The sequence below is a fragment of the Pseudophryne corroboree genome, chromosome 2 (genome assembly GCF_028390025.1).
Source record: "Pseudophryne corroboree isolate aPseCor3 chromosome 2, aPseCor3.hap2, whole genome shotgun sequence".
Classification (NCBI taxonomy): domain Eukaryota; kingdom Metazoa; phylum Chordata; class Amphibia; order Anura; family Myobatrachidae; genus Pseudophryne; species Pseudophryne corroboree.
Window position 1 is genome coordinate 996232907 of NC_086445.1, and position 26287 is coordinate 996259193.

Genomic DNA, 26287 nt, shown 5'->3' on the forward strand with positions numbered 1-26287 from the left:
GTGTAATTGCGGTTCTATCTGCATCTGAAATGCCACGTTACAGTGTTTTCAACGAAAACTCTGTAATGTAGCGTTTTGTATGCAGATACAGGAGCAGAATCACACAGTATATAGGCATGCTGCATATCGTTTTAATCAGCAAAAGCTGCTTGTGCGTCCTATTACATGACTTTGCGTCTGAGATGCGTTTCTCTTACGTCCTAGTGGATACTGGGGTCTTGTACTTTAGTAACATGGGGTATAGATCGGGTACACTGGAGCCTTGGCATTTTTAAAACGTTTAGTGTGTGTGTATGTGTGTGCTGGCTCCTCCCCTCTATGCCCTTCCCACCGGACTCAGTTTAGAAAAATGTGCCCATGGAGCCGGGTGCACTTCTCTGGAGCTCCAGAGATTTTTTCTTTACTTTAAATGTAGTTTATTATTTTCAGGTAGCTCTGCTTGGCAGACAGACTACCTGCTTCGTGGGACTTAAAGGGGAGACCAAACCAACCTCCTGAGGATTAATGGTTTGTAATCCCAGCTGACAGGACACGGAGGTCCTGAGGTACTGATCACACATCGTTAGTATGTGTGCCCACACCGGCAGCTAGCCTCCACCCTCTAACAGATGCCGAAGATACTGGTGCGGTGAGTGTTACACCGGGGTCCCGGTTAGCGGGTCCCCTGTGCGGAATGGCGGCAGGTCGCACGGTGGTCACGGGCCCGGAGCTGCGGTGCCCGCTGCGAACAAACTGGCTTAGGGCTGCTACTCCACAGTGGTCAGTCTGTAAGGCTTTGTGTGGACTGTATACAGTACAGAAATAGTGTTTTACACCTTTTGCCAGTATAAAATTGAAAGGGACCGCGCACCATTGTGAGGGCCGGGGCTTTCCGAAGCGGGACCAGCGGCGGGAAGGCTCCATTTCCTTGCTGCTGCGGATCATCAAGGCTGCAGGCACACTGCTCCTCCAGGACCCACGCTGTTACAGGCTGTCAGAACTGGTACCAGGGGGGAGAGCGCCAGTGGTAGCGCCGCTGCACTGTTATTATATACACTACATACACTCTGTGCTGCTGTGTTCTGTGTGTTGGGTCCGCTCCTCTGTGTCACTCCAAAGGACTTTCTAGGGTCGGTGTGGGGCATTTAGCTGTGCTTTTTTGTACTGTATCATGTCTGAGGACTTAGTTATGTGTGCTGCTTGTAATTCTGCGGCATCTCTCACGTGTAAGCAATGTTCCTGGTCTCCTCAAGGAACCAGCTCACAGGCACCTGACTGGTTGGATAGCTTTAAAAGCATGATTCACAATGTAAATTCTGAGCTAGCAGCAGCTAAGCGAGAGATGCAGGTATTAAAACACTCCATACATTGTGTGGCTAGGGCAACAGTTACCATGAAGGCTTCACACAAACACTCCATGACACAGGTTTTCCACACTGATACTGATTCTGATCAGCCAGATGTGGATGATGATGATATGGACGAGGACAGTTTTCTGTCCATTGTGGTGGAGGCCCTCATTTTTGCTATAAGGGAGGTCCTTCACATACCGGAGGCGGAATCGGATGAGGAGATATATTTTCTCTAACGTCCTAGTGGATGCTGGGGACTCCGAAAGGACCATGGGGAATAGCGGCTCCGCAGGAGACTGGGCACAAAGTAAAAACTTTAGGACTAGCTGGTGTGCACTGGCTCCTCCCCCTATGACCCTCGTCCAAGCCTCAGTTAAGATTTTGTGCCCGAACGAGAAGGGTGCAATCTAGGTGGCTCTCCTGAGCTGCTTAGAGTAAAAGTTTAAATAGGTTTTTTCTCTAACGTCCTAGTGGATGCTGGGACTCCGTCAGGACCATGGGGAATAGCGGGCTCCGCAGGAGACAGGGCACATCTAAATAAAGCTTTTAGGATCACATGGTGCGTACTGGCTCCTCCCCCTATGACCCTCCTCCAAGCCTCAGTTAGGTTTTTGTGCCCGTCCGAGAAGGGTGCAATCTAGGTGGCTCTCCTAAAGAGCTGCTTAGAAAAAGTTTTTTTAGGTTTAAATCTCAGTGAATCCTGCTGGCAACAGGATCACTGCATCGAGGGACTTAGGGGAGAGATTTCCAACTCACCTGCGTGCAGGATGGATTGGAGTCTTAGGCTACTGGACACTTAGCTCCAGAGGGAGTCGGAACACAGGTCCTCCTGGGGTTCGTCCCGGAGCCGCGCCGCCGATCCCCCTTACAGACGCTGAAGACGGAGGTCCGGAAACCAGGCGGCAGAAGACTCCTCAGTCTTCATGAAGGTAGCGCACAGCACTGCAGCTGTGCGCCATTGTTGCTACACGTCTCACTGATTCAGTCACGGAGGGTGCAGGGCGCTGCTGGGGGCGCCCTGGGCAGCAATATTAAATACCTTTAGTGGCAAAATAAATACATCACATATAGCCATTAAGGCTATATGTATGTATTTAACCCAGGCCAGTTTTCTTAAAACCCGGGAGAAAAGCCCGCCGAAAAAGGGGCGGAGCTTATTCTCCTCAGCACTCAGCGCCATTTTCCTGCTCAGCTCCGCTGGTGAGGAAGGCTCCCAGGACTCTCCCCTGCACTGCACTACAGAAACAGGGTAACAAAGAGAAGGGGGGCATAATTTGGCGATATTGATATATTAAAAGCGCTTATATCAAAAACAACACCTTCTAGGGTTGTTTATATACATTTATAGCGCTTTTGGTGTGTGCTGGCAAACTCTCCCTCTGTCTCCCCAAAGGGCTAAGAGGGTCCTGTCTTCGATTAGAGCATTCCCTGTGTGGCTGCTGTGTGTCGGTACGTGTGTGTCGACATGTATGAGGACGATGTTGGTGTGGAGGCAGAGCAATTGCCGGTAATGGTGATGTCACCCCCTAGGGAGTCGACACCGGAATGGATGGCTTTAGTTATGTAATTACGTGATAATGTTAGCACATTACAAAAGTCAGTTGACGAAATGAGACGGCCGGAAAACCAGTTAGTACCGGCTCAGGCGTCTCAGACACCGTCAGGGGCTGTAAAACGTCCCTTACCTCAGTCAGTCGACACGGGTACCGACACAGATGAATCTAGTGTCGACGGTGAAGAAACAAACGTATTTTCCAATAGGGCCACACGTTATATGATCACGGCAATGAAGGAGGCTTTGCAGATCTCCGATACTGCTGGTACCTCAAAGAGGGGTATTATGTGGGGGGTGAAAAAACTACCTGTAGCTTTTCCAGAGTCAGAGGAATTGAATGACGTGTGTGACGAAGCGTGGGTTAACCCAGATAGAAAACTGCTAATTTCCAAGAAGTTATTGGCATTATACCCTTTCCCACCAGAGGTTAGGGCGCGCTGGGAAACACCCCCTAGGGTGGATAAGGCGCTCACACGTTTATCAAAGCAAGTGGCGTTGCCGTCTCCTGATACGGCCGCCCTCAAGGATCCAGCAGATAGGAGGCTGGAAACTACACTGAAGAGTATATACACACATACTGGTGTTATACTGCGACCGGCAGTAGCCTCAGCCTGGATGTGCAGTGCTGGGGTAGTGTGGTTGGATTCTCTGACTGAAAATATTGATACCCTGGATAGGGACAGTATTTTATTGACTCTAGAGCAATTAAAGGATGCTTTTCTTTATATGCGAGATGCTCAGAGGGATATTTGTACTCTAGCATCAAGAGTAAGCGCGATGTCCATATCTGCCAGAAGAAGTTTATGGACGCGACAGTGGTCAGGTGATGCGGATTCCAAAAGGCATATGGAAGTATTGCCATATAAAGGAGAGGAATTATTTGGGGTCGGTCTTTCGGACCTGGTGGCCACGGCAACTGCCGGCAAATCCACTTTTTTACCTCAGACCCCCTCCCAACAGAAAAAGACACCGTCTTTTCAGCCGCAGTCCTTTCGCTCCTATAAAAACAAGCGACCAAAAGGACAGTCTTATCTGCCGCGAGGCAGAGGAAAGGGTAAGAGAGGGCAGCAAGCAGCCCCTGCCCAGGACCAGAAGCCCGCCCCGGGTTCTACAAAGCCATCAGCATGACGCTGGGGCTTTACAAGCGGACTCAGGAGCGGTGGGGGGTCGACTCAAGATTTTCAGCAATCAGTGGGCTCGCTCACAAGTGGACCCGTGGATCCTGCAGATAATATCTCAGGGTTACATGTTGGAGTTCGAAAGGTCTCCCCCTCGCCGGTTCCTAAAGTCTGCTTTACCAACGTCTCCCTCAGAAAGGACGTCGGTTTTGGAAGCCATTCACAAGCTGTATTCTCATCAGGTGATAGTCAAGGTACCCCTCCTACAACAGGGAAAGGGGTATTATTCCACACTATTTGTGGTACCGAAGCCGGACGGTTCGGTAAGACCTATTCTAAACCTGAAATCCTTGAACCTGTACATACAGAAATTCAAGTTCAAGATGGAGTCACTCAGAGCAGTGATAGCGAATCTGGAAGAAGGGGACTTCATGGTGTCCCTGGACATAAAAGATGCTTATCTGCATGTCCCAATTTACCCCTCACACCAAGGGTATCTCAGGTTCGTGATACAAGACTGTCATTATCAGTTTCAAACGCTGCCGTTTGGTTTGTCCACGGCCCCTCGGGTCTTTACCAAGGTAATGACCGAAATGATGGTTCTTCTACGAAGAAAAGGCGTATTAATTATCCCTTACTTGGACGATCTCCTGATAAGGGCAAAGTCCAGAGAACAGCTGGAAGTCGTTGTAGCACTATCCCAGGTAGTGCTTCAGCAACACGGGTGGATTCTGAATCTTCCAAAATCTCAATTGACCCCGACAACTCGTCTGCTGTTCCTGGGAATGATTCTGGACACGGTTCAGAAAAAGGTGTTTTTCCCGGAGGAGAAAGCAAGGGAGTTATCCGAACTTGTCAGGAACCTCCTAAAACCAGGAACTGTGTCAGTACATCAATGCACAAGAGTCCTGGGAAAGATGGTGGCTTCTTACGAAGCGATTCCATTCGGCAGATTCCATGCACGGACATTTCAGTGGGATCTGCTGGACAAATGGTCCGGATCGCATCTGCACATGCATCAGCGGATAACACTGTCACCAAGAACAAGGTTGTCTCTCCTGTGGTGGTTGCAGAGTGCCCATCTGTTAGAGGGCCGCAGATTCGGCATACAGGACTGGGTCCTGGTGACTACGGATGCCAGCCTACGAGGTTGGGGAGCAGTCACACAGGGAAGAAACTTCCAGGGCGTGTGGTCAAACCTGGAGACGTCCCTTCACATAAATATACTGGAGCTAAGAGCGATCTACAATGCTCTAAGCCTGGCAAAATCGCTGCTTCAGGGTCAGCCGGTGTTGATCCAGTCGGACAACATCACGGCAGTCGCCCACGTAAACCGACAAGGCGGCACGAGAAGCAGAAGAGCAATGACAGAAGCTGCAAGGATTCTGCGCTGGGCGGAGAATCATGTCATAGCACTGTCAGCAGTGTTCATCCCGGGAGTGGACAACTGGGAAGCAGACTTCCTCAGCAGACACGACCTTCACCCGAGAGAGTGGGGACTTCATCCAGAAGTCTTCCACATGATTGTGAACCGTTGGGAAAGACCAAAGGTGGACATGATGGCGTCTCGCCTCAACAAAAAATTGGACAGATATTGCGCCAGGTCAAGAGACCCTCAGGCAATAGCTGTGGACGCTCTGGTAACACCGTGGGTGTACCAGTCAGTGTATGTGTTCCCTCCTCTGCCTCTCATACCAAAGGTACTGAGAATTATACGGAAAAGAGGAGTAAGAACAATACTGGTGGCTCCGGACTGGCCAAGAAGAACTTAGTATCCGGAACTTCAAGAGATGCTCACGGAGGATCCATGGCCTCTACCTCTAAGAAGGGTCTGCTTCAGCAGGGACCTTGTATGTTCCAAGACTTACCGCGTCTGCGTTTGACGGCATGGCGGTTGAACGCCGGATTCTAAAAGAAAAGGGCATTCCAGAGGAAGTTATTCCTACCTTGATTAAGGCTAGAAAGGAAGTGACTGTACAACATTATCACCGCATTTGGCGAAAATATGTTGCGTGGTGTGAGGCCAAGAAGGCTCCAACGGAAGAATTTCAATTGGGTCGATTCTTACATTTCCTGCAAGCAGGATTGTCTATGGGCCTAAAATTGGGGTCCATTAAAGTTCAAATTTCGGCCTTATCAATCTTCTTCCAGAAGGAATTGGCATCAGTGCCTGAAGTACAAACTTTTGTCAAAGGTGTACTACATATACAACCCCCAATAGTGCCTCCAGTGGCACCGTGGGATTTGAACGTAGTTTTGAATTTTCTCAAATCTCATTGGTTTGAGCCTCTAAAATCGGTAGATTTAAAATACCTTACATGGAAGGTAACCATGCTATTGGCCCTGGCTTCAGCCAGGAGAGTTTCAGAGTTGGCGGCTTTATCATACAAAAGCCCATATCTGATTTTCCATTCGGACAGGGCAGAACTGCGGACACGTCCTCATTTTCTCCCTAAGGTGGTTTCGGCTTTTCACTTGAACCAGCCTATTGTGGTGCCTGCGGCTACTAGCGACTTGGAGGACTCCAAGTTACTGGACGTTGTCAGAGCATTAAAAATATATATTTCAAGGACAGCTGGAGTCAGAAAATCTGACTCGTTGTTTATATTGTATGCACCCAACAAGATGGGTGCTCCTGCGTCTAAACAGACGATTGCACGTTGGATCTGTAGCACAATCCAACTTGCACATTCTGTGGCAGGCCTGCCACAGCCTAAATCTGTAAAGGCCCACTCCACAAGGAAAGTGGGCTCATCTTGGGCGGCTGCCCGAGGGGTCTCGGCATTACAACTTTGCCGAGCAGCTACGTGGTCAGGGGAGAACACGTTTGTAAAATTTTACAAATTTGATACTCTGGCTAAGGAGGACCTGGAGTTCTCTCATTCGGTGCTGCAGAGTCATCCGCACTCTCCCGCCCGTTTGGGAGCTTTGGTATAATCCCCATGGTCCTGACGGAGTCCCAGCATCCACTAGGACGTTAGAGAAAATAAGAATTTACTTACCGATAATTCTATTTCTCATAGTCCGTAGTGGATGCTGGGCGCCCATCCCAAGTGCGGATTGTCTGCAATACTTGTACATAGTTATTGTTACAAAGATCGGGTTATTACTATTGTTGTGAGCCATCTTTTCAGAGGCTACTTCGTTTTTTGTTATCATACTGTTAACTGGGTTCAGATCACAAGTTGTACGGTGTGATTGGTGTGGCTGGTATGAGTCTTACCCGGGATTCAAGATCCTTCCTTATTGTGTACGCTCGTCCGGGCACAGTACCTAACTGAGGCTTGGAGGAGGGTCATAGGGGGAGGAGCCAGTACGCACCATGTGATCCTAAAAGCTTTATTTAGATGTGCCCTGTCTCCTGCGGAGCCCGCTATTCCCCATGGTCCTGACGGAGTCCCAGCATCCACTACGGACTATGAGAAATAGAATTATCGGTAAGTAAATTCTTATTTTTATTTTCAGTGAGACCTGCTGGCAACAGGCTCACTGCATCGAGGGACTAAGGGGAGAAGAAGCGAACTCACCTGCGTGCAGAGTGGATTGGGCTTCTTAGGCTACTGTACATTAGCTCCAGAGGGACGATCACAGGCCCAGCAATGGATGGGTCCCGGAGCCGCGCCGCCGGCCCCCTTACAGAGCCAGAAGAGTGAAGAGGTCCGGAAAATCGGCGGCAGAAGACGTCCTGTCTTCAATAAGGTAGCTCACAGCACCGCAGCTGTGCGCCATTGCTCTCAGCACACTTCACACTCCGGTCACTGAGGGTGCAGGGCGCTGGGACGCAATGAAAATACCTTAAATGGCTAAAAATACATCACATATAGCTCCTGGGCTATATGGATGTATTTAACCCCTGCCAGTTTTCCACAAAAAAGCGGGAGAAAGGCCGCCGAAAAAGGGTCGGAGCCTATCTCCTCAGCACACAAGCGCCATTTTTTCCTCTCAGCTCCGTTGGAGGAAGGCTCCCTGACTCTCCCCTGCAGTCCTGCACTACAGAAACAGGGTAAAACAAGAGAGGGGGGGGCACTAAATTGGCATATTAATATATACAGCAGCTATATTAGGGAAAAACACTTATATAAGGTTATCCCTGTATATATATAGCGCTCTGGTGTGTGCTGGCAAACTCTCCCTCTGTCTCCCCAAAGGGCTAGTGGGGTCCTGTCCTCTGTCAGAGCATTCCCTGTGTGTGTGCTGTGTGTCGGTACGCTGTGTCGACATGTATGAGGAGGAAAATGGTGTGGAGGCGGAGCAATTGCCTGTGTTAGTGATGTCACCCCCTAGGGAGTCGACACCTGACTGGATGGTCTTATGGAAAGAATTACGTGATAGTGTCGGCACTTTACAAAAGACTGTTGACGACATGAGACAGCCGGCAAATCAGTTAATACCTGTACAGGCGTCTCAAACACCGTCAGGGGCTATAAAACGCCCGTTACCTCAGGTCGATACAGAGACTGACACGGACACTGACTCCAGTGTCGACGGTGAGGAAACAAACGTATTTTCCAGTAGGGCCACACGTTACATGATCACGGCAATGAAGGAGGTTTTGAACATTTCTGATACTACAAGTACCACAAAAAAGGGTATTATGTGGGGTGTGAAAAAACTACCCGTAGTTTTTCCTGAATCAGATGAATTAAATGAGGTGTGTGATGAAGCGTGGGTTTCCCCCGATAAAAAACTGCTAATTTCTAAAAAATTATTGGCATTATACCCTTTCCCGCCAGAGGTTAGGGCGCGTTGGGAAACACCCCCTAGCGTAGATAAGGCGCTCACACGCTTATCAAAACAAGTGGCGTTACCGTCTCCTGATACGGCCGCCCTCAAGGAACCAGCTGATAGGAAGCTGGAAAATATCCTTAAAAGTATATACACACATACTGGTATTATACTGCGACCAGCAATCGCCTCAGCCTGGATGTGCAGTGCTGGGGTGGCTTGGTCGGATTCCCTGACTGAAAATATTGATACCCTGGACAGGGACAATATATTATTGACTATAGAGCATTTAAAGGATGCATTTCTATATATGCAAGATGCACAGAGGGATATTTGCACTCTGGCATCAAGAGTAAGTGCGATGTCCATTTCTGCCAGAAGAGGATTATGGACGCGACAGTGGTCAGGGGATGCGGATTCCAAACGGCATATGGAAGTATTGCCGTATAAAGGGGAGGAGTTATTTGGGGTCGGTCTATCGGACCTGGTGGCCACGGCAACGGCTGGAAAATCCACCTTTTTACCCCAAGTCACCTCGCAGCAGAAAAAGATACCGTCTTTTCAGGCTCAGTCCTTTCGTCCCCATAAGGGCAAGCGGGCAAAAGGCCACTCATATCTGCCCCGGGGCAGAGGAAGGGGAAAAAGACTGCAGCAAACAGCCTCTTCCCACGAACAGAAGCCCTCCCCCGCTTCTGCCAAGTCCTCAGCATGACGCTGGGGCCTTACAAGCGGACTCAGGCACGGTGGGGGCCCGTCTCAAGAATTTCAGCGCGCAGTGGGCTCACTCGCAAGTGGACCCCTGGATCCTGCAGGTAGTATCTCAGGGGTACAAATTGGAATTCGAGACGTCTCCCCCTCACCGGTTCCTGAAGTCTGCTTTACCAACGTCTCCCCCCGACAGGGAGGCGGTATTGGAAGCCATTCACAAGCTGTATTCCCAGCAGGTGATAATCAAGGTACCCCTCCTACAACAGGGAAAGGGGTATTATTCCACGCTGTTTGTGGTACCGAAGCCGGACGGCTCGGTGAGACCCATTTTAAATCTGAAATCCTTGAACACTTACATAAAAAGGTTCAAGTTCAAGATGGAGTCACTCAGAGCAGTGATAGCGAACCTGGAAGAAGGGGACTATATGGTGTCTCTGGACATCAAGGATGCTTACCTCCATGTCCCAATTTGCCCTTCTCACCAAGGGTACCTCAGGTTTGTGGTACAGAACTGTCACTATCCGTTTCAGATGCTGCCGTTTGGATTGTCCACGGCACCCCGGGTCTTTACCAAGGTAATGGCCGAAATTATGATTCTTCTTCGAAGAAAAGGCGTCTTAATTATCCCTTACTTGGACGATCTCCTGATAAGGGCAAGGTCCAGAGAACAGTTAGAGGTCGGAGTAGCACTATCTCAAGTAGTACTACGACAGCACGGATGGATTCTAAATATTCCAAAATCGCAGCTGATTCCGACGACACGTCTGCTGTTCCTAGGGATGATTCTGGACACAGTACAGAAAAAGGTGTTTCTCCCGGAGGAGAAAGCCAAGGAGTTATCCGACCTAGTCAGGAACCTCCTAAGACCAGGCCAAGTGTCAGTACATCAATGCACAAGGGTCCTGGGAAAGATGGTGGCTTCTTACGAAGCGATTCCATTCGGCAGATTCCACGCAAGAACTTTTCAGTGGGATCTGCTGGACAAATGGTCCGGATCGCATCTTCAAATGCATCAGCGGATAACCCTGTCTCCAAGGATAAGGGTGTCTCTCCTGTGGTGGTTACAGAGTGCTCATCTCCTAGAGGGCCGCAGATTCGGCATTCAGGATTGGGTCCTGGTGACCACGGATGCCAGCCTGAGAGGCTGGGGAGCAGTCACACAGGGAAGAAATTTCCAGGGCTTGTGGTCAAGCATGGAAACGTCACTTCACATAAATATCCTGGAACTAAGGGCCATTTACAATGCCCTAAGTCAGGCAAGACCTCTGCTTCAGGGTCAGCCAGTGTTGATCCAGTCAGACAACATCACGGCAGTCGCCCACGTAAACAGACAGGGCGGCACAAGAAGCAGGAGGGCAATGATGGAAGTGGCAAGGATTCTTCGCTGGGCGGAGAATCATGTGATAGCACTGTCAGCAGTGTTCATTCCGGGAGTGGACAACTGGGAAGCAGACTTCCTCAGCAGACACGATCTTCACCCGGGGGAGTGGGGACTTCACCCAGAAGTCTTCCACATGATTGTGAACCGTTGGGAAAAACCAAAGGTGGACATGATGGCGTCCCGCCTCAACAAAAAACTGGACAGAGATTGCGCCAGGTCAAGGGACCCTCAGGCAATAGCTGTGGACGCTCTGGTAACACCGTGGGTGTACCAGTCAGTGTATGTGTTCCCTCCTCTTCCTCTCATACCAAAAGTACTGAGAATCATAAGAAGGAGAGGAGTAAAGACTATACTCGTGGCTCCGGATTGGCCAAGAAGGACTTGGTACCCGGAAATTCAAGAGATGCTCACGGAAGACCCGTGGCCTCTACCTCTAAGAAAGGACCTGCTCCAGCAGGGACCATGTCTGTTCCAAGACTTACCGCGGCTGCGTTTGACGGCATGGCAGTTGAACGCCGGATCCTGAAGGAAAAAGGCATTCCGGATGAAGTCATCCCTACCCTGATCAAAGCCAGGAAGGATGTAACCATACAACATTATCACCGTATTTGGCGTAAATATGTTGCGTGGTGCGAGGCCAGGAAGGCCCCTACAGAGGAATTTCAACTGGGTCGTTTCCTGCATTTCCTGCAAACAGGACTGTCTATGGGCCTAAAATTAGGATCCATTAAGGTTCAAATTTCGGCCCTGTCAATATTCTTCCAAAAAGAACTGGCTTCTGTTCCTGAAGTTCAGACGTTTGTCAAGGGAGTACTGCATATACAGCCTCCTTTTGTGCCTCCAGTGGCACCTTGGGATCTCAATGTAGTTTTGGGATTCCTAAAATCACATTGGTTTGAACCACTCACCACTGTGGAGTTAAAATATCTCACATGGAAAGTGGTAATGCTGTTAGCCCTGGCTTCAGCCAGGCGTGTCTCAGAATTGGCGGCTTTATCCTATAAAAGCCCTTACCTAATTTTTCATACGGACAGGGCAGAATTGAGGACTCGTCCTCAATTTCTCCCTAAGGTGGTTTCAGCATTTCACTTAAACCAGCCTATTGTGGTGCCTGCGGCTACTAGGGACTTGGAGGATTCCAAGTTGCTGGACGTAGTCAGGGCCCTGAAAATATGTTTCCAGGACGGCTGGAGTCAGGAAATCTGATTCGCTGTTTATCCTGTATGCACCCATCAAGCTGGGTGCTCCTGCTTCTAAGCAGACTATTGCTCGTTGGATTTGTAGTACAATTCAGCTTGCACATTCTGTGGCAGGCCTGCCACAGCCAAAATCTGTAAAAGCCCATTCCACACGGAAAGTGGGCTCATCTTGGGCGGCTGCCCGAGGGGTCTCGGCTTTACAACTTTGCCGAGCAGCTACTTGGTCAGGGGCAAACACGTTTGCTAAATTATACAAATTTGATACCCTGGCTGAGGAGGACCTGGAGTTCTCTCATTCGGTGCTGCAGAGTCATCCGCACTCTCCCGCCCGTTTGGGAGCTTTGGTATAATCCCCATGGTCCTTTCGTAGTCCCCAGCATCCACTAGGACGTTAGAGAAAATAAGAATTTACTTACCGATAATTCTATTTCTCATAGTCCGTAGTGGATGCTGGGCGCCCATCCCAAGTGCGGATTGTCTGCATTACTTGTACATAGTTATTGTTACAAAAATCGGGTTATTGTTGTTGTGAGCCATCTTTTCAGAGGCTCCTTCTGTTATCATGCTGTTAACTGGGTTCAGATCACGGGTTGTACGGTGTGATTGGTGTGGCTGGTATGAGTCTTACCCGGGATTCAAAATCCTTCCTTATTGTGTACGCTCGTCCGGGCACAGTATCCTAACTGAGGCTTGGAGGAGGGTCATAGGGGGAGGAGCCAGTGCACACCAGCTAGTCCTAAAGTTTTTACTTTGTGCCCAGTCTCCTGCGGAGCCGTTATTCCCCATGGTCCTTTCGGAGTCCCCAGCATCCACTACGGACTATGAGAAATAGAATTATCGGTAAGTAAATTCTTATTTTAACGTTAGAGTTCAGCTACCTTTCCGGTGTCTAAGGCGTTAAACTCCCTAGCCTAGGAAGCTTTGTTAAATCCTGATAAAAAATTTAAGGTTCCTAACAGGTTTTTATCTACCTTCCCGCGGATGATAGGAAGGTGTGGGAAAACCCACCGTCGGTCGATACCTCGGTATCCAGACTGTCAAAAAAATTGGTGCTGCCCGTACCTGGAGCGTAATCCCTAAAGGAGCCAGCTGACCATAAAATTGAGACAACACTCAAGGCAATATATACGGCAGCTGGTGCAGCATAGCGCCCTACAATTGTTTGTGAGTGGATCTCCAGGGCGGTGGTGTAGTGATCTGACAACATTATTGATGTTTAGATTCTCTTCCCCGAGATGAGGTAGTTACTCTGCTGCAACACATACAAGATGCTGCAAATTTTATGAGCGAGGCTGTAAATGAGTTGTGTAAGATAAATGGCCGCACTACTGCTATGGCGGTTTCAGCGCGCAGAGCTCTATGGTTATGTCAATGGGCGGCGGGCGCTGATTACAAGAAGGGTGTTTAAAATCTTCCCTTTACATGTGATGCCTTGTTTGGAGACGAATCGAACTAGTGGATCTCCCAAGTAATGGTGGATAAGTCTACCTACCTGCCGTCGGCTGCGCCACCTGCTAGACGTTCTTTCACCGGACCCTCCTTGCAGTCCTTTCGTGTGGCAAGGTGCAGAGGCAGGGGCTCCACCTCCTCCAAAGGATTTCGTGGTAAATCCCGTAAACCTGCTCCTGCCGTCTCCCTGGACCAGACCGCCGGATCCCCTGTCGCTAAACCCACACAATAGTGGTATATCTATCTTCAGAAAATATCCCCTGATGTGACAAAATAGTTTGAAACACATACAGAGAGGTTGAAAAATTAGTTCAGAATAGGCTGTTTCGTTTTATTTATTTTTAATCAACATCAACATATACATGTAACTGGATAACAGAGCAAGCCAGTAAAATACCTGTCAGAAATATGTATGTCTCTTGTGTGCGGCTGTCTGCCAGTAGTGTCTCTGTGAGTGCGGCTGTCTGCCAGTAGTGTCTCTGTGAGTGCGGCTGTCTGCCAGTAGTGTCTCTGTGAGTGATGCTGTCTGCCAGTAGTGTCTCTGTGAGTGATGCTGTCTGCCAGTAGTGTCTCTGTGAGTGCGGCTGTCTGCCAGTAGTGTCTCTGTGAGTGCGGCTGTCTGCCAGTAGTGTCTCTGTGAGTGCGGCTGTCTGCCAGTAGTGTCTCTGTGAGTGCGGCTGTCTGCCAGCAGTGTCTCTGTGAGTGCGGCTGTCTGCCAGCAGTGTCTCTGTGAGTGCGGCTGTCTGCCAGTAGTGTCTCTGTGAGTGCGGCTGTCTGCCAGCAGTGTCTCTGTGAGTGCGGCTGTCTGCCAGTAGTGTCTCTGTGAGTGCGGCTGTCTGCCAGTAGTGTCTCTGTGAGTGCGGCTGTCTGCCAGTAGTGTCTCTGTGAGTGCGGCTGTCTGCCAGTAGTGTCTCTGTGAGTGCGGCTGTCTGCCAGCAGTGTCTCTGTGAGTGCGGCTGTCTGCCAGTAGTGTCTCTGTGAGTGCGGCTGTCTGCCAGTAGTGTCTCTGTGAGTGCGGCTGTCTGCCAGTAGTGTCTCTGTGAGTGCGGCTGTCTGCCAGCAGTGTCTCTGTGAGTGCGGCTGTCTGCCAGCAGTGTCTCTGTGAGTGCGGCTGTCTGCCAGCAGTGTCTCTGTGAGTGCGGCTGTCTGCCAGCAGTGTCTCTGTGAGTGCGGCTGTCTGCCAGCAGTGTCTCTGTGAGTGCGGCTGTCTGCCAGCAGTGTCTCTGTGAGTGCGGCTGTCTGCCAGCAGTGTCTCTGTGAGTGCGTCTGTCTGCCAGCAGTGTCTCTGTGAGTGCGGCTGTCTGCAAGTAGTGTCTCATTGTCTCTCATGTGCTGCTGTGTGTGTATATATATATATATATATATATATATATATATATATATATATATATATATATATATATATATTTTTTTTTATATTATGTGTGTATATTACAATATGATATTTGGATATGGTTACAGATGGTGCTGTGCCAGCAGGGAGAGGTGTGTGCGCGCGCAACGAAGCTCCTTGCGGGCTCGTGACGTGGACACCCACAAGTGGGAATAGTCCCTGTTAGTCGGCATGTCGACTGTTGGGATTTTGAGGCGGCAGGATGTAGGCTTCGCTATTGTGACCCCGACGGTCACATAACTGCATCCCGGTAAAACATTGTGCAGGCATATTGGTTTTCTGATATGAAGTGGTATACTGAGCTTGTAAGCTTAGTAAACCGGTGAATGTTAATGTTAGGGGGATAATGAAGAGTCTGAGGGAAGTCTCAATAACTGAGGCAGGGTACACAGTTAAATGACCGGCGGGGTATGTCATTCTAGTTCGGCTGTAAACTACATATCGTGCCGATATCAGACAGGTGTGTACCCACCCTAAGTTTTCCTGGTACCGATAGTTTGGGAATCATCGGTGTTGAGCTACAGATGTACTTGACTTCTTTGAGCGGTGTACACTTTTCAGGCTCTGTTGTTGATGTGGTGTTTATAAGGGTAAGAGGACAAGAAAAATATCTGATGCAGTACCCTTATAGTATCCCTTCTTATTATATGCCTTCTTCTATCTTGAATTATTAGGGTATTTCATAAATAGTGTACACTTCTTTCTTATAAGTCATTATCCAAACTGGCATATGGGGCGTTACATCTAGTGCAGTGTCTTTAAACCACTAGTGTGCCCTGAGCAGTCTCCAGGTGTGCCGCCATAGAAGCAGAGCAAGGCTCGTCAGTGTTTTGCCGCTACTGAGGCCCTGGAACGATCAATACTGGTGGGTTTAGTGGTTGCAGAGCCAGTTCTTATTTTGGGCCCGGGCAGTGTTGGGCTCTTCTGGCTTTCTCAGATGTGGCTCAGGCGTTACCTATGGAGAAGCTGCGACATGACATCCTAGGACACGCAACTGCACCATGCATCACCATTATATTTGAGTGTGCCTTGGCAATATATAGATCTGGTTCAGTGTGCCGCGAGTTGTAAAAGGTTGAAAATCTCTGATCTAGTGGATGGCAATGACCTGAAAAACTGACAACAGTTATTACAAGAAGAAAGCTGGTGGAAGGTGGAACCTCATGAGAGACACCTAAATCAACGTCTTTAAACACCATTAAGAGTCTTCATCGACTCACGTCTTCTAGGTTACTTGGTGCCTATAGACTGGGGACACCACAGTAAGGTTCTGCTACGTCTACACGCCTTCCGTGGTTGATTATATTTTCTTGTCCGTGCTATAAGATTGAATTTACCTATTCAAAGAATATTTTGTTAGTTGGGCTGGTGTATGAGGTCTGTCCACTTTTTGGTTATGTTTGGGAGCACGGGGCTGCCTGTGACAGGGGGATGTGACATGATGTGAGGAAGGGAATAGAGGAAGCAGGAAGCCACAGATTGAGAGTTGTATAGTGGGAGGAGCAGGGTCACCTAGCGGCACACAGTAGTGATTTCAACTGTTGAACTGATGCATTTAGACCGTAGATTCAAACATACATAGAAAATAAATCTGTGATCGTGAGGGACCGTTCCTTTCTTACGAACATTAATCTTTCCTGTCAGTCCTTTTAAATGTTGCTGCAGGGAGCAGGTCTAGAACCCCCTATATTGATGAGTTTTGTTGGGTTCTGCGTTTTTATTAAACTATTAATTTACTCCACAGAAGTAACCTTGCTCCTGTCTGTGGTTTATGCTTGCTGTAATAGTTCTGTTCCACAGATTACTTTTTACTTGTGTGTTTATGACCCCTAAAGATGCTTTCAGGAGAGATGTAAAAGCAGATGGACTGATTATGTACCACAGTGCACGCACCATAGAGGTGACTGTGACTTGCAATAGACCATGCTCTCCAGCCGTTGTGGAACTACAAATCTTAGCATGCCATGCAGACCACTCAGGAGCCACAGTCTGCCTATCGCTGCTGATGACAACACAAACCATATTGTATTCCCGATTGTACGGCTCTGTTGTACTTTTACTATATCGTTAGCGAGACCTGATTGTAGTTTTACAGTTTTTATCATTCTTTGTAGTCATTTTTTTTTCTCTCCTTTATATTTTTCATTGCAGGAGACCAGGCCAGGAATTTCTTCCTCCAGTCCGGCCTACACCAACCAGTCCTGGCACAGATATGGTCAGTTTCATAGCGGAAAAGTTTTTTTTCCTGTGTGTTAACTTGTAAAGTAGCCGCAAAGTATCCTTTTTAAAGAGCTATCTTTACCGGCATTGAAAGGTTTGTCTTGCCAAACGGACCTATGTAATACCTGTGTACTCGCCGCACTGCCCTGTGCGGGAACTTCTGCGGTGAGGGATGGTAACGGCGTACTAAGGAGTTGCAGTTGCCGCTGCATTGTGCTGTATACTGCTTTCATGTAGCAAGTGCACTGTTCTCTTACTGTATACTGTTCCCAGACTGTACATAGATCATTTTTAGCATTCTTGTACAGAATCCCTTTACTATGCATTGACGCTACGAGACCTCCTGGGCATGTTTAATAAAGTAATACCCATAAATTGATTAGAGCGTTAAAGAAACAAAATGGGGTGTAACTGCTGGCTCTGCCGGGGTCCCCCCGTGTGGTCCTAATCCTCCATCCCCTCCTCTCTTCCCTCTGTATCCCCCCCCCCCCTCCCAGAGATAAGGGAAGAATTGTGTCTTCCTCTTACAGGGAATTACAGTTGCACTTTCATGTGGAGAAAACCATTTGCTCACGGCTGCTGTGCTGCTCTCGCTGATGCTGTGGTCTGACCCGTTTACTGGGAACCCAGCCAAAATGTATCTATTGAGTGTTGGAGCAGCAGCCACCGATAAAATGAAATCTTGTTAGCGAACTGTAATATCTGCGAGCGCAGCGGAGAGGGGGATGGCCGTGATGTATGAGAGGAGTATGGATAATAGGCGCAGTGTACGCTCCTATCTGAGTTGTGTATTCACATGTTCTTGGCACAACTGACTTTTGATGCAGTTTGTTACTAAGCCTGTGTACCTATTTTGATATTAACTATCAGGGTGTTTATTGTGTCTATCATTAGTGTGTTTGTATGTTAACGATTAACATTCTTGGGAATATAAATTAGGGTTAAGCTTAGTTACTGTACTTTACAGATGTTATGATACTCCAGCGTTACGTGCATGTAAATTATACACAATGGTGGGAAGGGGGGCAATTCAGTTGTGATATCACTAAAACCTGCACTGTTGGTGTGCCTTGAGGACCGCGGTTGGGAATGCCTGCTCTAAAAGGTTAATGAACACAGTACGCAATTGGCGTATGGAATACCGTAAGAGTACGCACGTAGCGTACAAACGCTTAGCCGTGGACGAGACACACGAGCGGCACGTTCGCTCACGGCTTAAAGCGTAAAGGCAAGCACGCTATAGGCTGCCGACTAACGTAATGATACGCTATCAGCGTAGCGGACGCTCGAGACCACGAGGAGATCACAAGCGGAGCTGACGCTCAGTGTTAAACCTTTGTAACAATATCATAAACAATGTACTTAAATTGTAAACCTTTGTGCAGTGATAAGGTGTAAATGCAACACAGTGTAACGTTGTTAGTTTAAAAGCTGTATGAGCGACTCTTACGCTCTGAGAACTCTTTAGCAATATAATAAACACTCAAATACCGGTCTAAGGGTCTAACACCTTTTAAGGGAGAGAATGAACGTTCAATCGCAAAAGAATACACAATACAAGTTATACACTACCAAACTAACATACCTAACCGAGTTACTACAGATAAAATACAACAAAGACACAATTACATTTAAGGGGGAAAGGAGAGAGAAGAATGGCTTACAACAAAATAGGAGATAAATATGGTTGCAGAGAACTTACGCACAAGGGGAACAATCGCAAGCGCCTTTCTGGATATCCAGCTCCCGATTATCAGTGATGAGAACCGTTGAGAAGAGTAGAGAGCTGGCCCAGATCGGCTTGTCTTTTTATACACTACACACAATACAGTACAATGGTCCCTACATTCTTATTGTTCATTGGACACAGGAATTTGTCTCTGCATTATAACAAAAGGTCATAGGTTGGTTCATACAGGTGGGCTGTGACTATTTCAAACTGCTCAGGTGGGAGGGAAACTGGGTTTCCCGCCGCATGGGTAATAAAGTGCAAATATAGTAAATGTCCATATACTTCTAATGTCCATAACTATACGCACGAGCGAGTAATCCGCTTCAAACCAACACCGGAATATTGCTAATTATATTCTCTTCCGATGGATACTAAACACCACTGTGTAACCCTGTCTGACCCTTCGTATCAAACAAAGAGGAATCTCTCTGTCCCCGAACATGCTATATTAACTAAACTTTCAGATTCTATCAAAAGGGACCATAATCTACAAAATACATTATATGACTAAAATATGTTATGATTGAGTCGCCCGCTAGACGCACTCAAACTCTACCGTAAATGCGCATACCGTGCGCCTGCGAGTGCACGCGACTGCGAGTATACGCACGCACGGGAGAGCTCATGCTCGTGCAGCGGGCACACGCATGAGGTGCATATATGGCAATGTGCAGCGTGATATTTTTCTGACTTTGACAGTCCACCCTTTGGCAGTCACCAATAACTGCCACTTCCTAAAACAGTTCAAAAAGAGAAAAATATATGTCATGTATAATACATTTCTATGATTGGGTAGGGGAGAAGAGAAGAAGGTGGGAAAACGGTATGACCTAGTGAGATAGTAGAAGCATGTATGTATGAGTCCATGTTTGAGGGGTCATGTATCATTGTGCCGTACGTGTTTTAAATCAAGCTTCGAGGTATTGCGAAGTATACATTTGAATTCCTTCTTATCCCGTGGTACGAGTCTGTGGATGGGCTGTCAAACTTTACCGAGCTCTTTTCGGCTTTTGGTTGCAACAAAATGGGGGAGCACATTTTAGTTGATGATACATGAATGGGGGGATATGTGAGTGCTGATATCTGTGCCTATATTCCCTATCGACTATGTGTGTTATTACCTGAAGGTTGTAGAGATGAAGATAAGGAGCAATTATGGTAAATGCAGTCATAAACTATGTGAGTTTAATATACATTTGTTGATTGAAGTCTTGTCTGATGTCTTGTCTTGATGTACATGTTGACTGTAGTCTCTTTGGGCTTTTGCCAAAATGCGAGCAAAAGCTTTCTCAATGTCCATAGACTTACAAAAAGTGTTGGGCTAGCGTAAAATTAAAGTTACTAGGGATATGGGGGGTCTATGGCATAGTCCATCAGTTGTCTGTGTAAAAGGTTGTCAAATTCTTCTTCCAAGCAGATGTCTTTTTACCTTGGAGGAAAACAAAGGAGAAACGGGTGAAAGAAACGGACCGTGGAATCACATTTTCATCACAACATTGTCTCTATCGTTGGGTCGTAAATCAAATCAGTCGTTGTTATTACAGTATCTTCACTTCTTAAACTCATCACTCGGGCGCTACGTTTACACTTTGTTAAAACCCGAACGCATCTAAATATCAGACCGACCAATATGATGACACCCAGAATACACAAAAGAAATTTCCCTACATCCATGATAATTCCTTGAGCCCATTCTCCTAAACCAGAGAACCAATTTCGCGGGTTCATCCATGACACCCAACCGGTCAGCTCATTACCCACAGCAGCGAGGGTGAGATTGTGTCTCCTGCGGAACTCCCACTTTAATTGGAGAATGTCGTCCATCTTTTGGTCTATGACCTCGACCGGGTCCTCGGTGCTATTCGTAATATAAGTGCAGCATTTTACGCCGTACTGCGTTGCCAGTGTGACACAATATCCACCCGTCACTGCCGTGAGATAATTAAGAACCATCCTATGCTGAACCAGTTCTGTTTTATAAGCTTGGAGCTCCCTTCCGGTATACCTGAATGTGTCATCATACATTTCAGTGATATTGTCTAATAAATTTGCAAGCGCAGATATATATTTATAATTTCTCTATCGTCCTAGTGGATGCTGGGGTTCCTGAAAGGACCATGGGGAATAGCGGCTCCGCAGGAGACAGGGCACAAAAGTAAAGCTTTCCGATCAGGTGGTGTGCACTGGCTCCTCCCCCTATGACCCTCCTCCAAGCCAGTTAGATTTTTGTGCCCGGCCGAGAAGGGTGCAATCTAGGTGGCTCTCCTAAAGAGCTGCTTAGAAAAGTTTAGCTTAGGTTTTTTATTTTACAGTGAGTCCTGCTGGCAACAGGATCACTGCAACGAGGGACTTAGGGGAGAAGAAGTGAACTCACCTGCGTGCAGGATGGATTGGCTTCTTGGCTACTGGACATCAGCTCCAGAGGGACGATCACAGGTACAGCCTGGATGGTCACCGGAGCCTTGCCGCCGGCCCCCTTGCAGATGCTGAAATAAGAAGAGGTCCAGAATCGGCGGCAGAAGACTCCTCAGTCTTCTAAAGGTAGCGCACAGCACTGCAGCTGTGCGCCATTTTCCTCTCAGCACACTTCACACGGCAGTCACTGAGGGTGCAGGGCGCTGGGAGGGGGGCGCCCTGGGAGGCAAATGAAAACCTATTTTGGCTAAAAATACCTCACATATAGCCTCCGGAGGCTATATGGAGATATTTAACCCCTGCCAGAATCCGTTAAGAGTGGGAGACGAGGCCGCCGAAAAAGGGGCGGGGCCTATCTCCTCAGCACACAGCGCCATTTTCCCTCACAGAAAGGCTGGAGGGAAGGCTCCCAGGCTCTCCCCTGCACTGCACTACAGAAACAGGGTTAAAACAGAGAGGGGGGGCACTAATTTGGCGTTAGAAATATATAAAAAAAAGATGCTATAAGGGAAAACACTTATATAAGGTTGTCCCTATATAATTATAGCGTTTTTGGTGTGTGCTGGCAAACTCTCCCTCTGTCTCTCCAAAGGGCTAGTGGGTCCTGTCCTCTATCAGAGCATTCCCTGTGTGTGTGCTGTGTGTCGGTACGTGTGTGTCGACATGTAGGAGGACGATGTTGGTGAGGAGGCGGAGCAATTGCCTGTAATGGTGATGTCACTCTCTAGGGAGTCGACACCGGAATGGATGGCTTATTTAGGGAATTACGTGATAATGTCAACACGCTGCAAGGTCGGTTGACGACATGAGACGGCCGACAAACAATTAGTACCGGTCCAGACGTCTCAAAAACACCGTCAGGGGTTTTAAAACGCCCGTTTACTTTAGTCGGTCGACACAGACACAGACAGGGACACTGAATCCAGTGTCGACGGTGAATAAACAAACGTATTCCTTATTAGGGCCACACGTTAAAGGCAATGAAGGAGGTGTTACATATTTCTGATACTACAAGTACCACAAAAGAGGGTATTATGTGGGATGTAAAAAAACTACCATAGTTTTTCCTGAATCAGATAAATTAAATAAAGTGTGTGATGATGCGTGGGTTCCCCCCGATAGAAAATTATGGGCGGTATACCCTTTCCCGCCAGAAGTTAGGGCGCGTTGGGAAACACCCCTTAGGGTGGATAAGGCGCTCACACGCTTATCAAAACAAGTGGCGTTACCGTCCCCTGATACGGCTGCCCTCAAGGAACCAGCTGATAGGAAGCTGGAAAATATCCTTAAAAGTATATACACACATACTGGTGTTATACTGCGACCAGCGATCGCCTCAGCCTGGATGTGCAGAGCTGGGGTGGCTTGGTCGGATTCCCTGACTAAAAATATTGATACCCTTGACAGGGACAGTATTTTATTGACTATAGAGCATTTAAAGGATGCATTTCTATATATGCGAGATGCACAGAGGGATATTTGCACTCTGGCATCAAGAGTAAATGCGATGTCCATAACTGCCAGAAGATGTTATGGACACGACAGGGGTCAGGTGATGCAGATTCCAAACGGCACAAAGGTGTATTGCCGTATAAAGGAAGAGGAGTTATTTGGGGTCGGTCCATCGGACCTGGTGGCCACGGCAACTGCTGGAAAATCCACCGTTTTTACCCTAAGTCACATCTCTGCAGAAAAAGACACCGTCTTTTCAGCCTCAGTCTTTTCGTCCCTATAAGATCATATCTGCCCAGGGATAGAGGAAAGGGAAGAAGACTGCAGCAGGCAGCCCATTCCCAGGAACAGAAGCGTTCCACCGCTTCTGACAAGTTCTCAGCATGGCGCTGAGACCGTACAGGACCCCTGGATCCTACAAGTAGTATCCCAGGGGTACAGATTGGAATGTCGAGACGTTTCCCCTTCGCAGGCTCCTGAAGTCTGCTTTACCAAGGTCTCCCTCCGACAAGGAGGCAGTATGGGAAAAAAATTCACAAGCTGTATTCCCAGCAGGTGATAATTAAATTACCCCTCCTACTACAAGAAAAGGGGTATTATTCCACACTATATTGTGGTACTGAAGCCAGAAGGCTAGGTGAGACTTATTCTAAAGCTAAAAAATTTTTGAACACTTACAAAGGTTCAAATCAAGATGGAGTCACTCAGAGCAGTGATAACGAACAGGAAGAAGGGGACTATATAGTGTCCCGGGACATCAGGGATGCTTACCTCTATGTCCCAAATTTGCCCTTCTCACTAAGGGTACCTCAGGTTCGTGGTGCAGAACTGTCACTATCAGTTTCAGACGCTGCCGTTTGGATTGTCCACGGCACCCCGGGTCTTTACTAAGGTAATGGCCGAAATGATGATTCTTCTTCGAAGAAAAGGCGTCTTAATTATCCCTTACTTGGACGATCTCCTGATAAGGGCATAGTCCAGGGAACAGTTGGAGGTAGGAGTAGCACTATCTCGGATACTGCTACAACAGCACGGGTGGATTCTAAATATTCCAAAATCGCAGCTGATCCCGACGACACGTCTGCTGTGCCTAGGGATGATTCTGGACACAGTCCAGAAAAAGGTGTTTCTCCCGAAAGAGAAAGCCAGGGAGTTATCCGAGCTAGTCAGGAACCTCCTAAAAACAGTGCATCATTGCACAAGGGTCCTGGTAGAAAATGGTGGCTTCCTACGAAGCAATTCCATTCGGCAGATTTCACGCAAGAACTTTTCAGTGGGATCTGCTGGACAAATGGTCCGGATCGCATCTTCAGATGCATCAGCGGATAACCCTATATCCAAGGACAAGGGTGTCTCTCCTGTGGTGGTTATAGAGTGCTCATCTTCTAGAGGGCCGCAGATTCGGCATTCAGGATTGGATGCTGGTGACCACGGATCCCAGCCCGAGAGGCTGGGGAGCAGTCACACAAGGAAAAAATTTCCAGGGAGTGTGATCAAGTCTGGAGACTTTTCTCCACATAAATATACTGGAGCTAAGGGTAAATTTATAATGCTCTAAGCTTAGCAAGACCTCTGCTTCAAGGTCAGCCGGTATTGATCCAGTGGGAAAAACATCACGGCAGTCGCCCACGTAAACAGACAGGGCGACACAAGAAGCAGGAGGGCAATGGCAAAAACTGCAAGGACTTTTCGCTGGGCGGAAAATCATGTGATAGCACTGTCAGCAGTGTTTCATCCCGGGAATGGAAACTGGGAAGCAGACTTCCTCAGCAGGCACGACCTCCACCCGGGAGAGTGGAAACTTCATCGGGAAGTTTTTTCCACATGATTGTAAACCGTTGGGAAATACCAAAGGTGGACATGATGGCGTCCCGTCTGAACAAAAAACGGGACAGGTATTGCGCCAGGTCAAGAGACCCTCAGGCAATAGCTGTGGACGTTCTGGTAACACCGTGGGTGTACCAGTCGGTGTATGTGTTCCCTCCTCTGCTTCTCATACCTAAGGTGCTGAGAATTATAAGACGTAGAGGAGTAAGAACTATACTCATGGCTCCGGATTGGCCAAGAAGGACTTGGTACCCGGAACTTCAAGAGATGTTTACAGAGGTCTTATGGCCTCTGCCGCTAAGAAGGGACTTGCTTCAGCAAGTACCATGTCTGTTCCAAGACTTACCGCAGCTGCGTTTGTTGGCATGGCGGTGGAACGCCGGATCCTAAGGGAAAAAGGCATTCCGGAAGAGGTCATTCCTACCCTGGTCAAAGCCAGAAAGGAGGTGACCGCACAACATTATCACCACATGTGGCGAAAATATGTTGCGTGGTGTGAGGCCAGGAAGGCCCCACAAATAAATTTCAACTCTGTCGATTCCTGCATTTCCTGCAAACAGGAGTGTCTATGGGCCTCAAATTGGGGTCCATTAAGGTTCAAATTTCGGCCCTGTCAATTTTCTTCCAGAAAGAATTGGCTTCAGTTCCTGAAGTCCAGAACTTTGTCAAGGGAGTATTGCATATACAACCCTCTTTTGTGCCTCCAGTGGCACTGTGGGATCTCAACGTAGTTCTGGGATTCTTCAAATCACATTGGTTTAAAACCAGTCAAATCTGTGGATTTGAAGCATCTCACATGAAAAGTGACCATGTTCTTGGCCCTGGCCTGGACCAGGCGAGTGTAAAATTGGTGGTTTTTTTCTCAAAAAAGCCCATATTTGTTTGTCCATTCGGACAGGGCAGAGCTGCGGACTCGTCCCCAGTTCTCTCCCTAAGGTGGTGTCAGTGTTTCACCTGAACCAGCTTATTGTGGTGCCTTGCACCTACTAGGGACTTGGAGGACTCCAAGTTGCTAGATGTTGTCAGGGCCCTGAAAATATAGGTTCCAGGACGGCTGGAGTCAGGAAAACTGACTTGCTGTTATCCTGTATGCACCCAACAAACTGGGTGCTCTTGGTTTTAAGCAGACTATTGCTAGTTGGATGTGTAATACAATTCAGCTTGCACATTCTGTGGCAGGCCTGCCACAGCCAAAATATGTAAATGCCCATTCCACAAGGAAGGTGGGCTCATCTTGGGCGGCTGCCCGAGGGGTCTCTGCTTTACAACTTTGCCGAGCGGTTATTTAGTCGGGGGCAAACACGTTTGTAAAATCCTACAAATTTGATACCCTGGCTAAGGAGGACCTGGAGTTCTCTCATTCGGTGCTGCAGAGTCATCCGCACTCTCCCGCCCGTTTGGGAGCTTTGGTATAATCCCCATGGTCCTTTCAGGAACCCCAGCATCCACTAGGACGATAGAGAAAATAAGAATTTACTTACCGATAATTCTATTTCTCGGAGTCCGTAGTGGATGCTGGGCGCCCATCCCAAGTGCGGATTATCTGCAATACTTGTACATAGTTACAAAAATCGGGTTATTATTGTTGTGAGCCATCTTTTCAGAGGCTCCGCTGTTATCATACTGTTAACTGGGTTTAGATCACAAGTTGTACGGTGTGATTGGTGTGGCTGGTATGAGTCTTACCCGGGATTCAAAATTCCTCCCTTATTGTGTACGCTCGTCCGGGCACAGTACCTAACTGGCTTGGAGGAGGGTCATAGGGGGAGGAGCCAGTGCACA

At 48.0% G+C, this 26287-nt stretch overlaps 1 protein-coding gene across 11 annotated transcripts in view; it reads left to right on the top strand.

Annotated features, from left to right (window-relative positions):
- The window catches only part of ITSN1 (intersectin 1), a 351280-nt gene that overhangs the window by 89622 nt on the left and 235371 nt on the right, over positions 1-26287 (top strand). For 10 of the 11 annotated variants that reach the window (XM_063956498.1, XM_063956491.1, XM_063956499.1 and 7 more), the window contains one exon: positions 17011-17074. The exons of the other annotated variant lie outside the window; for it this stretch is intronic. In XM_063956498.1, the coding sequence (XP_063812568.1) occupies positions 17011-17074 (64 nt within the window). The remainder of the gene's footprint in view (positions 1-17010; positions 17075-26287) is intronic. 11 annotated transcript variants of the gene reach the window in all.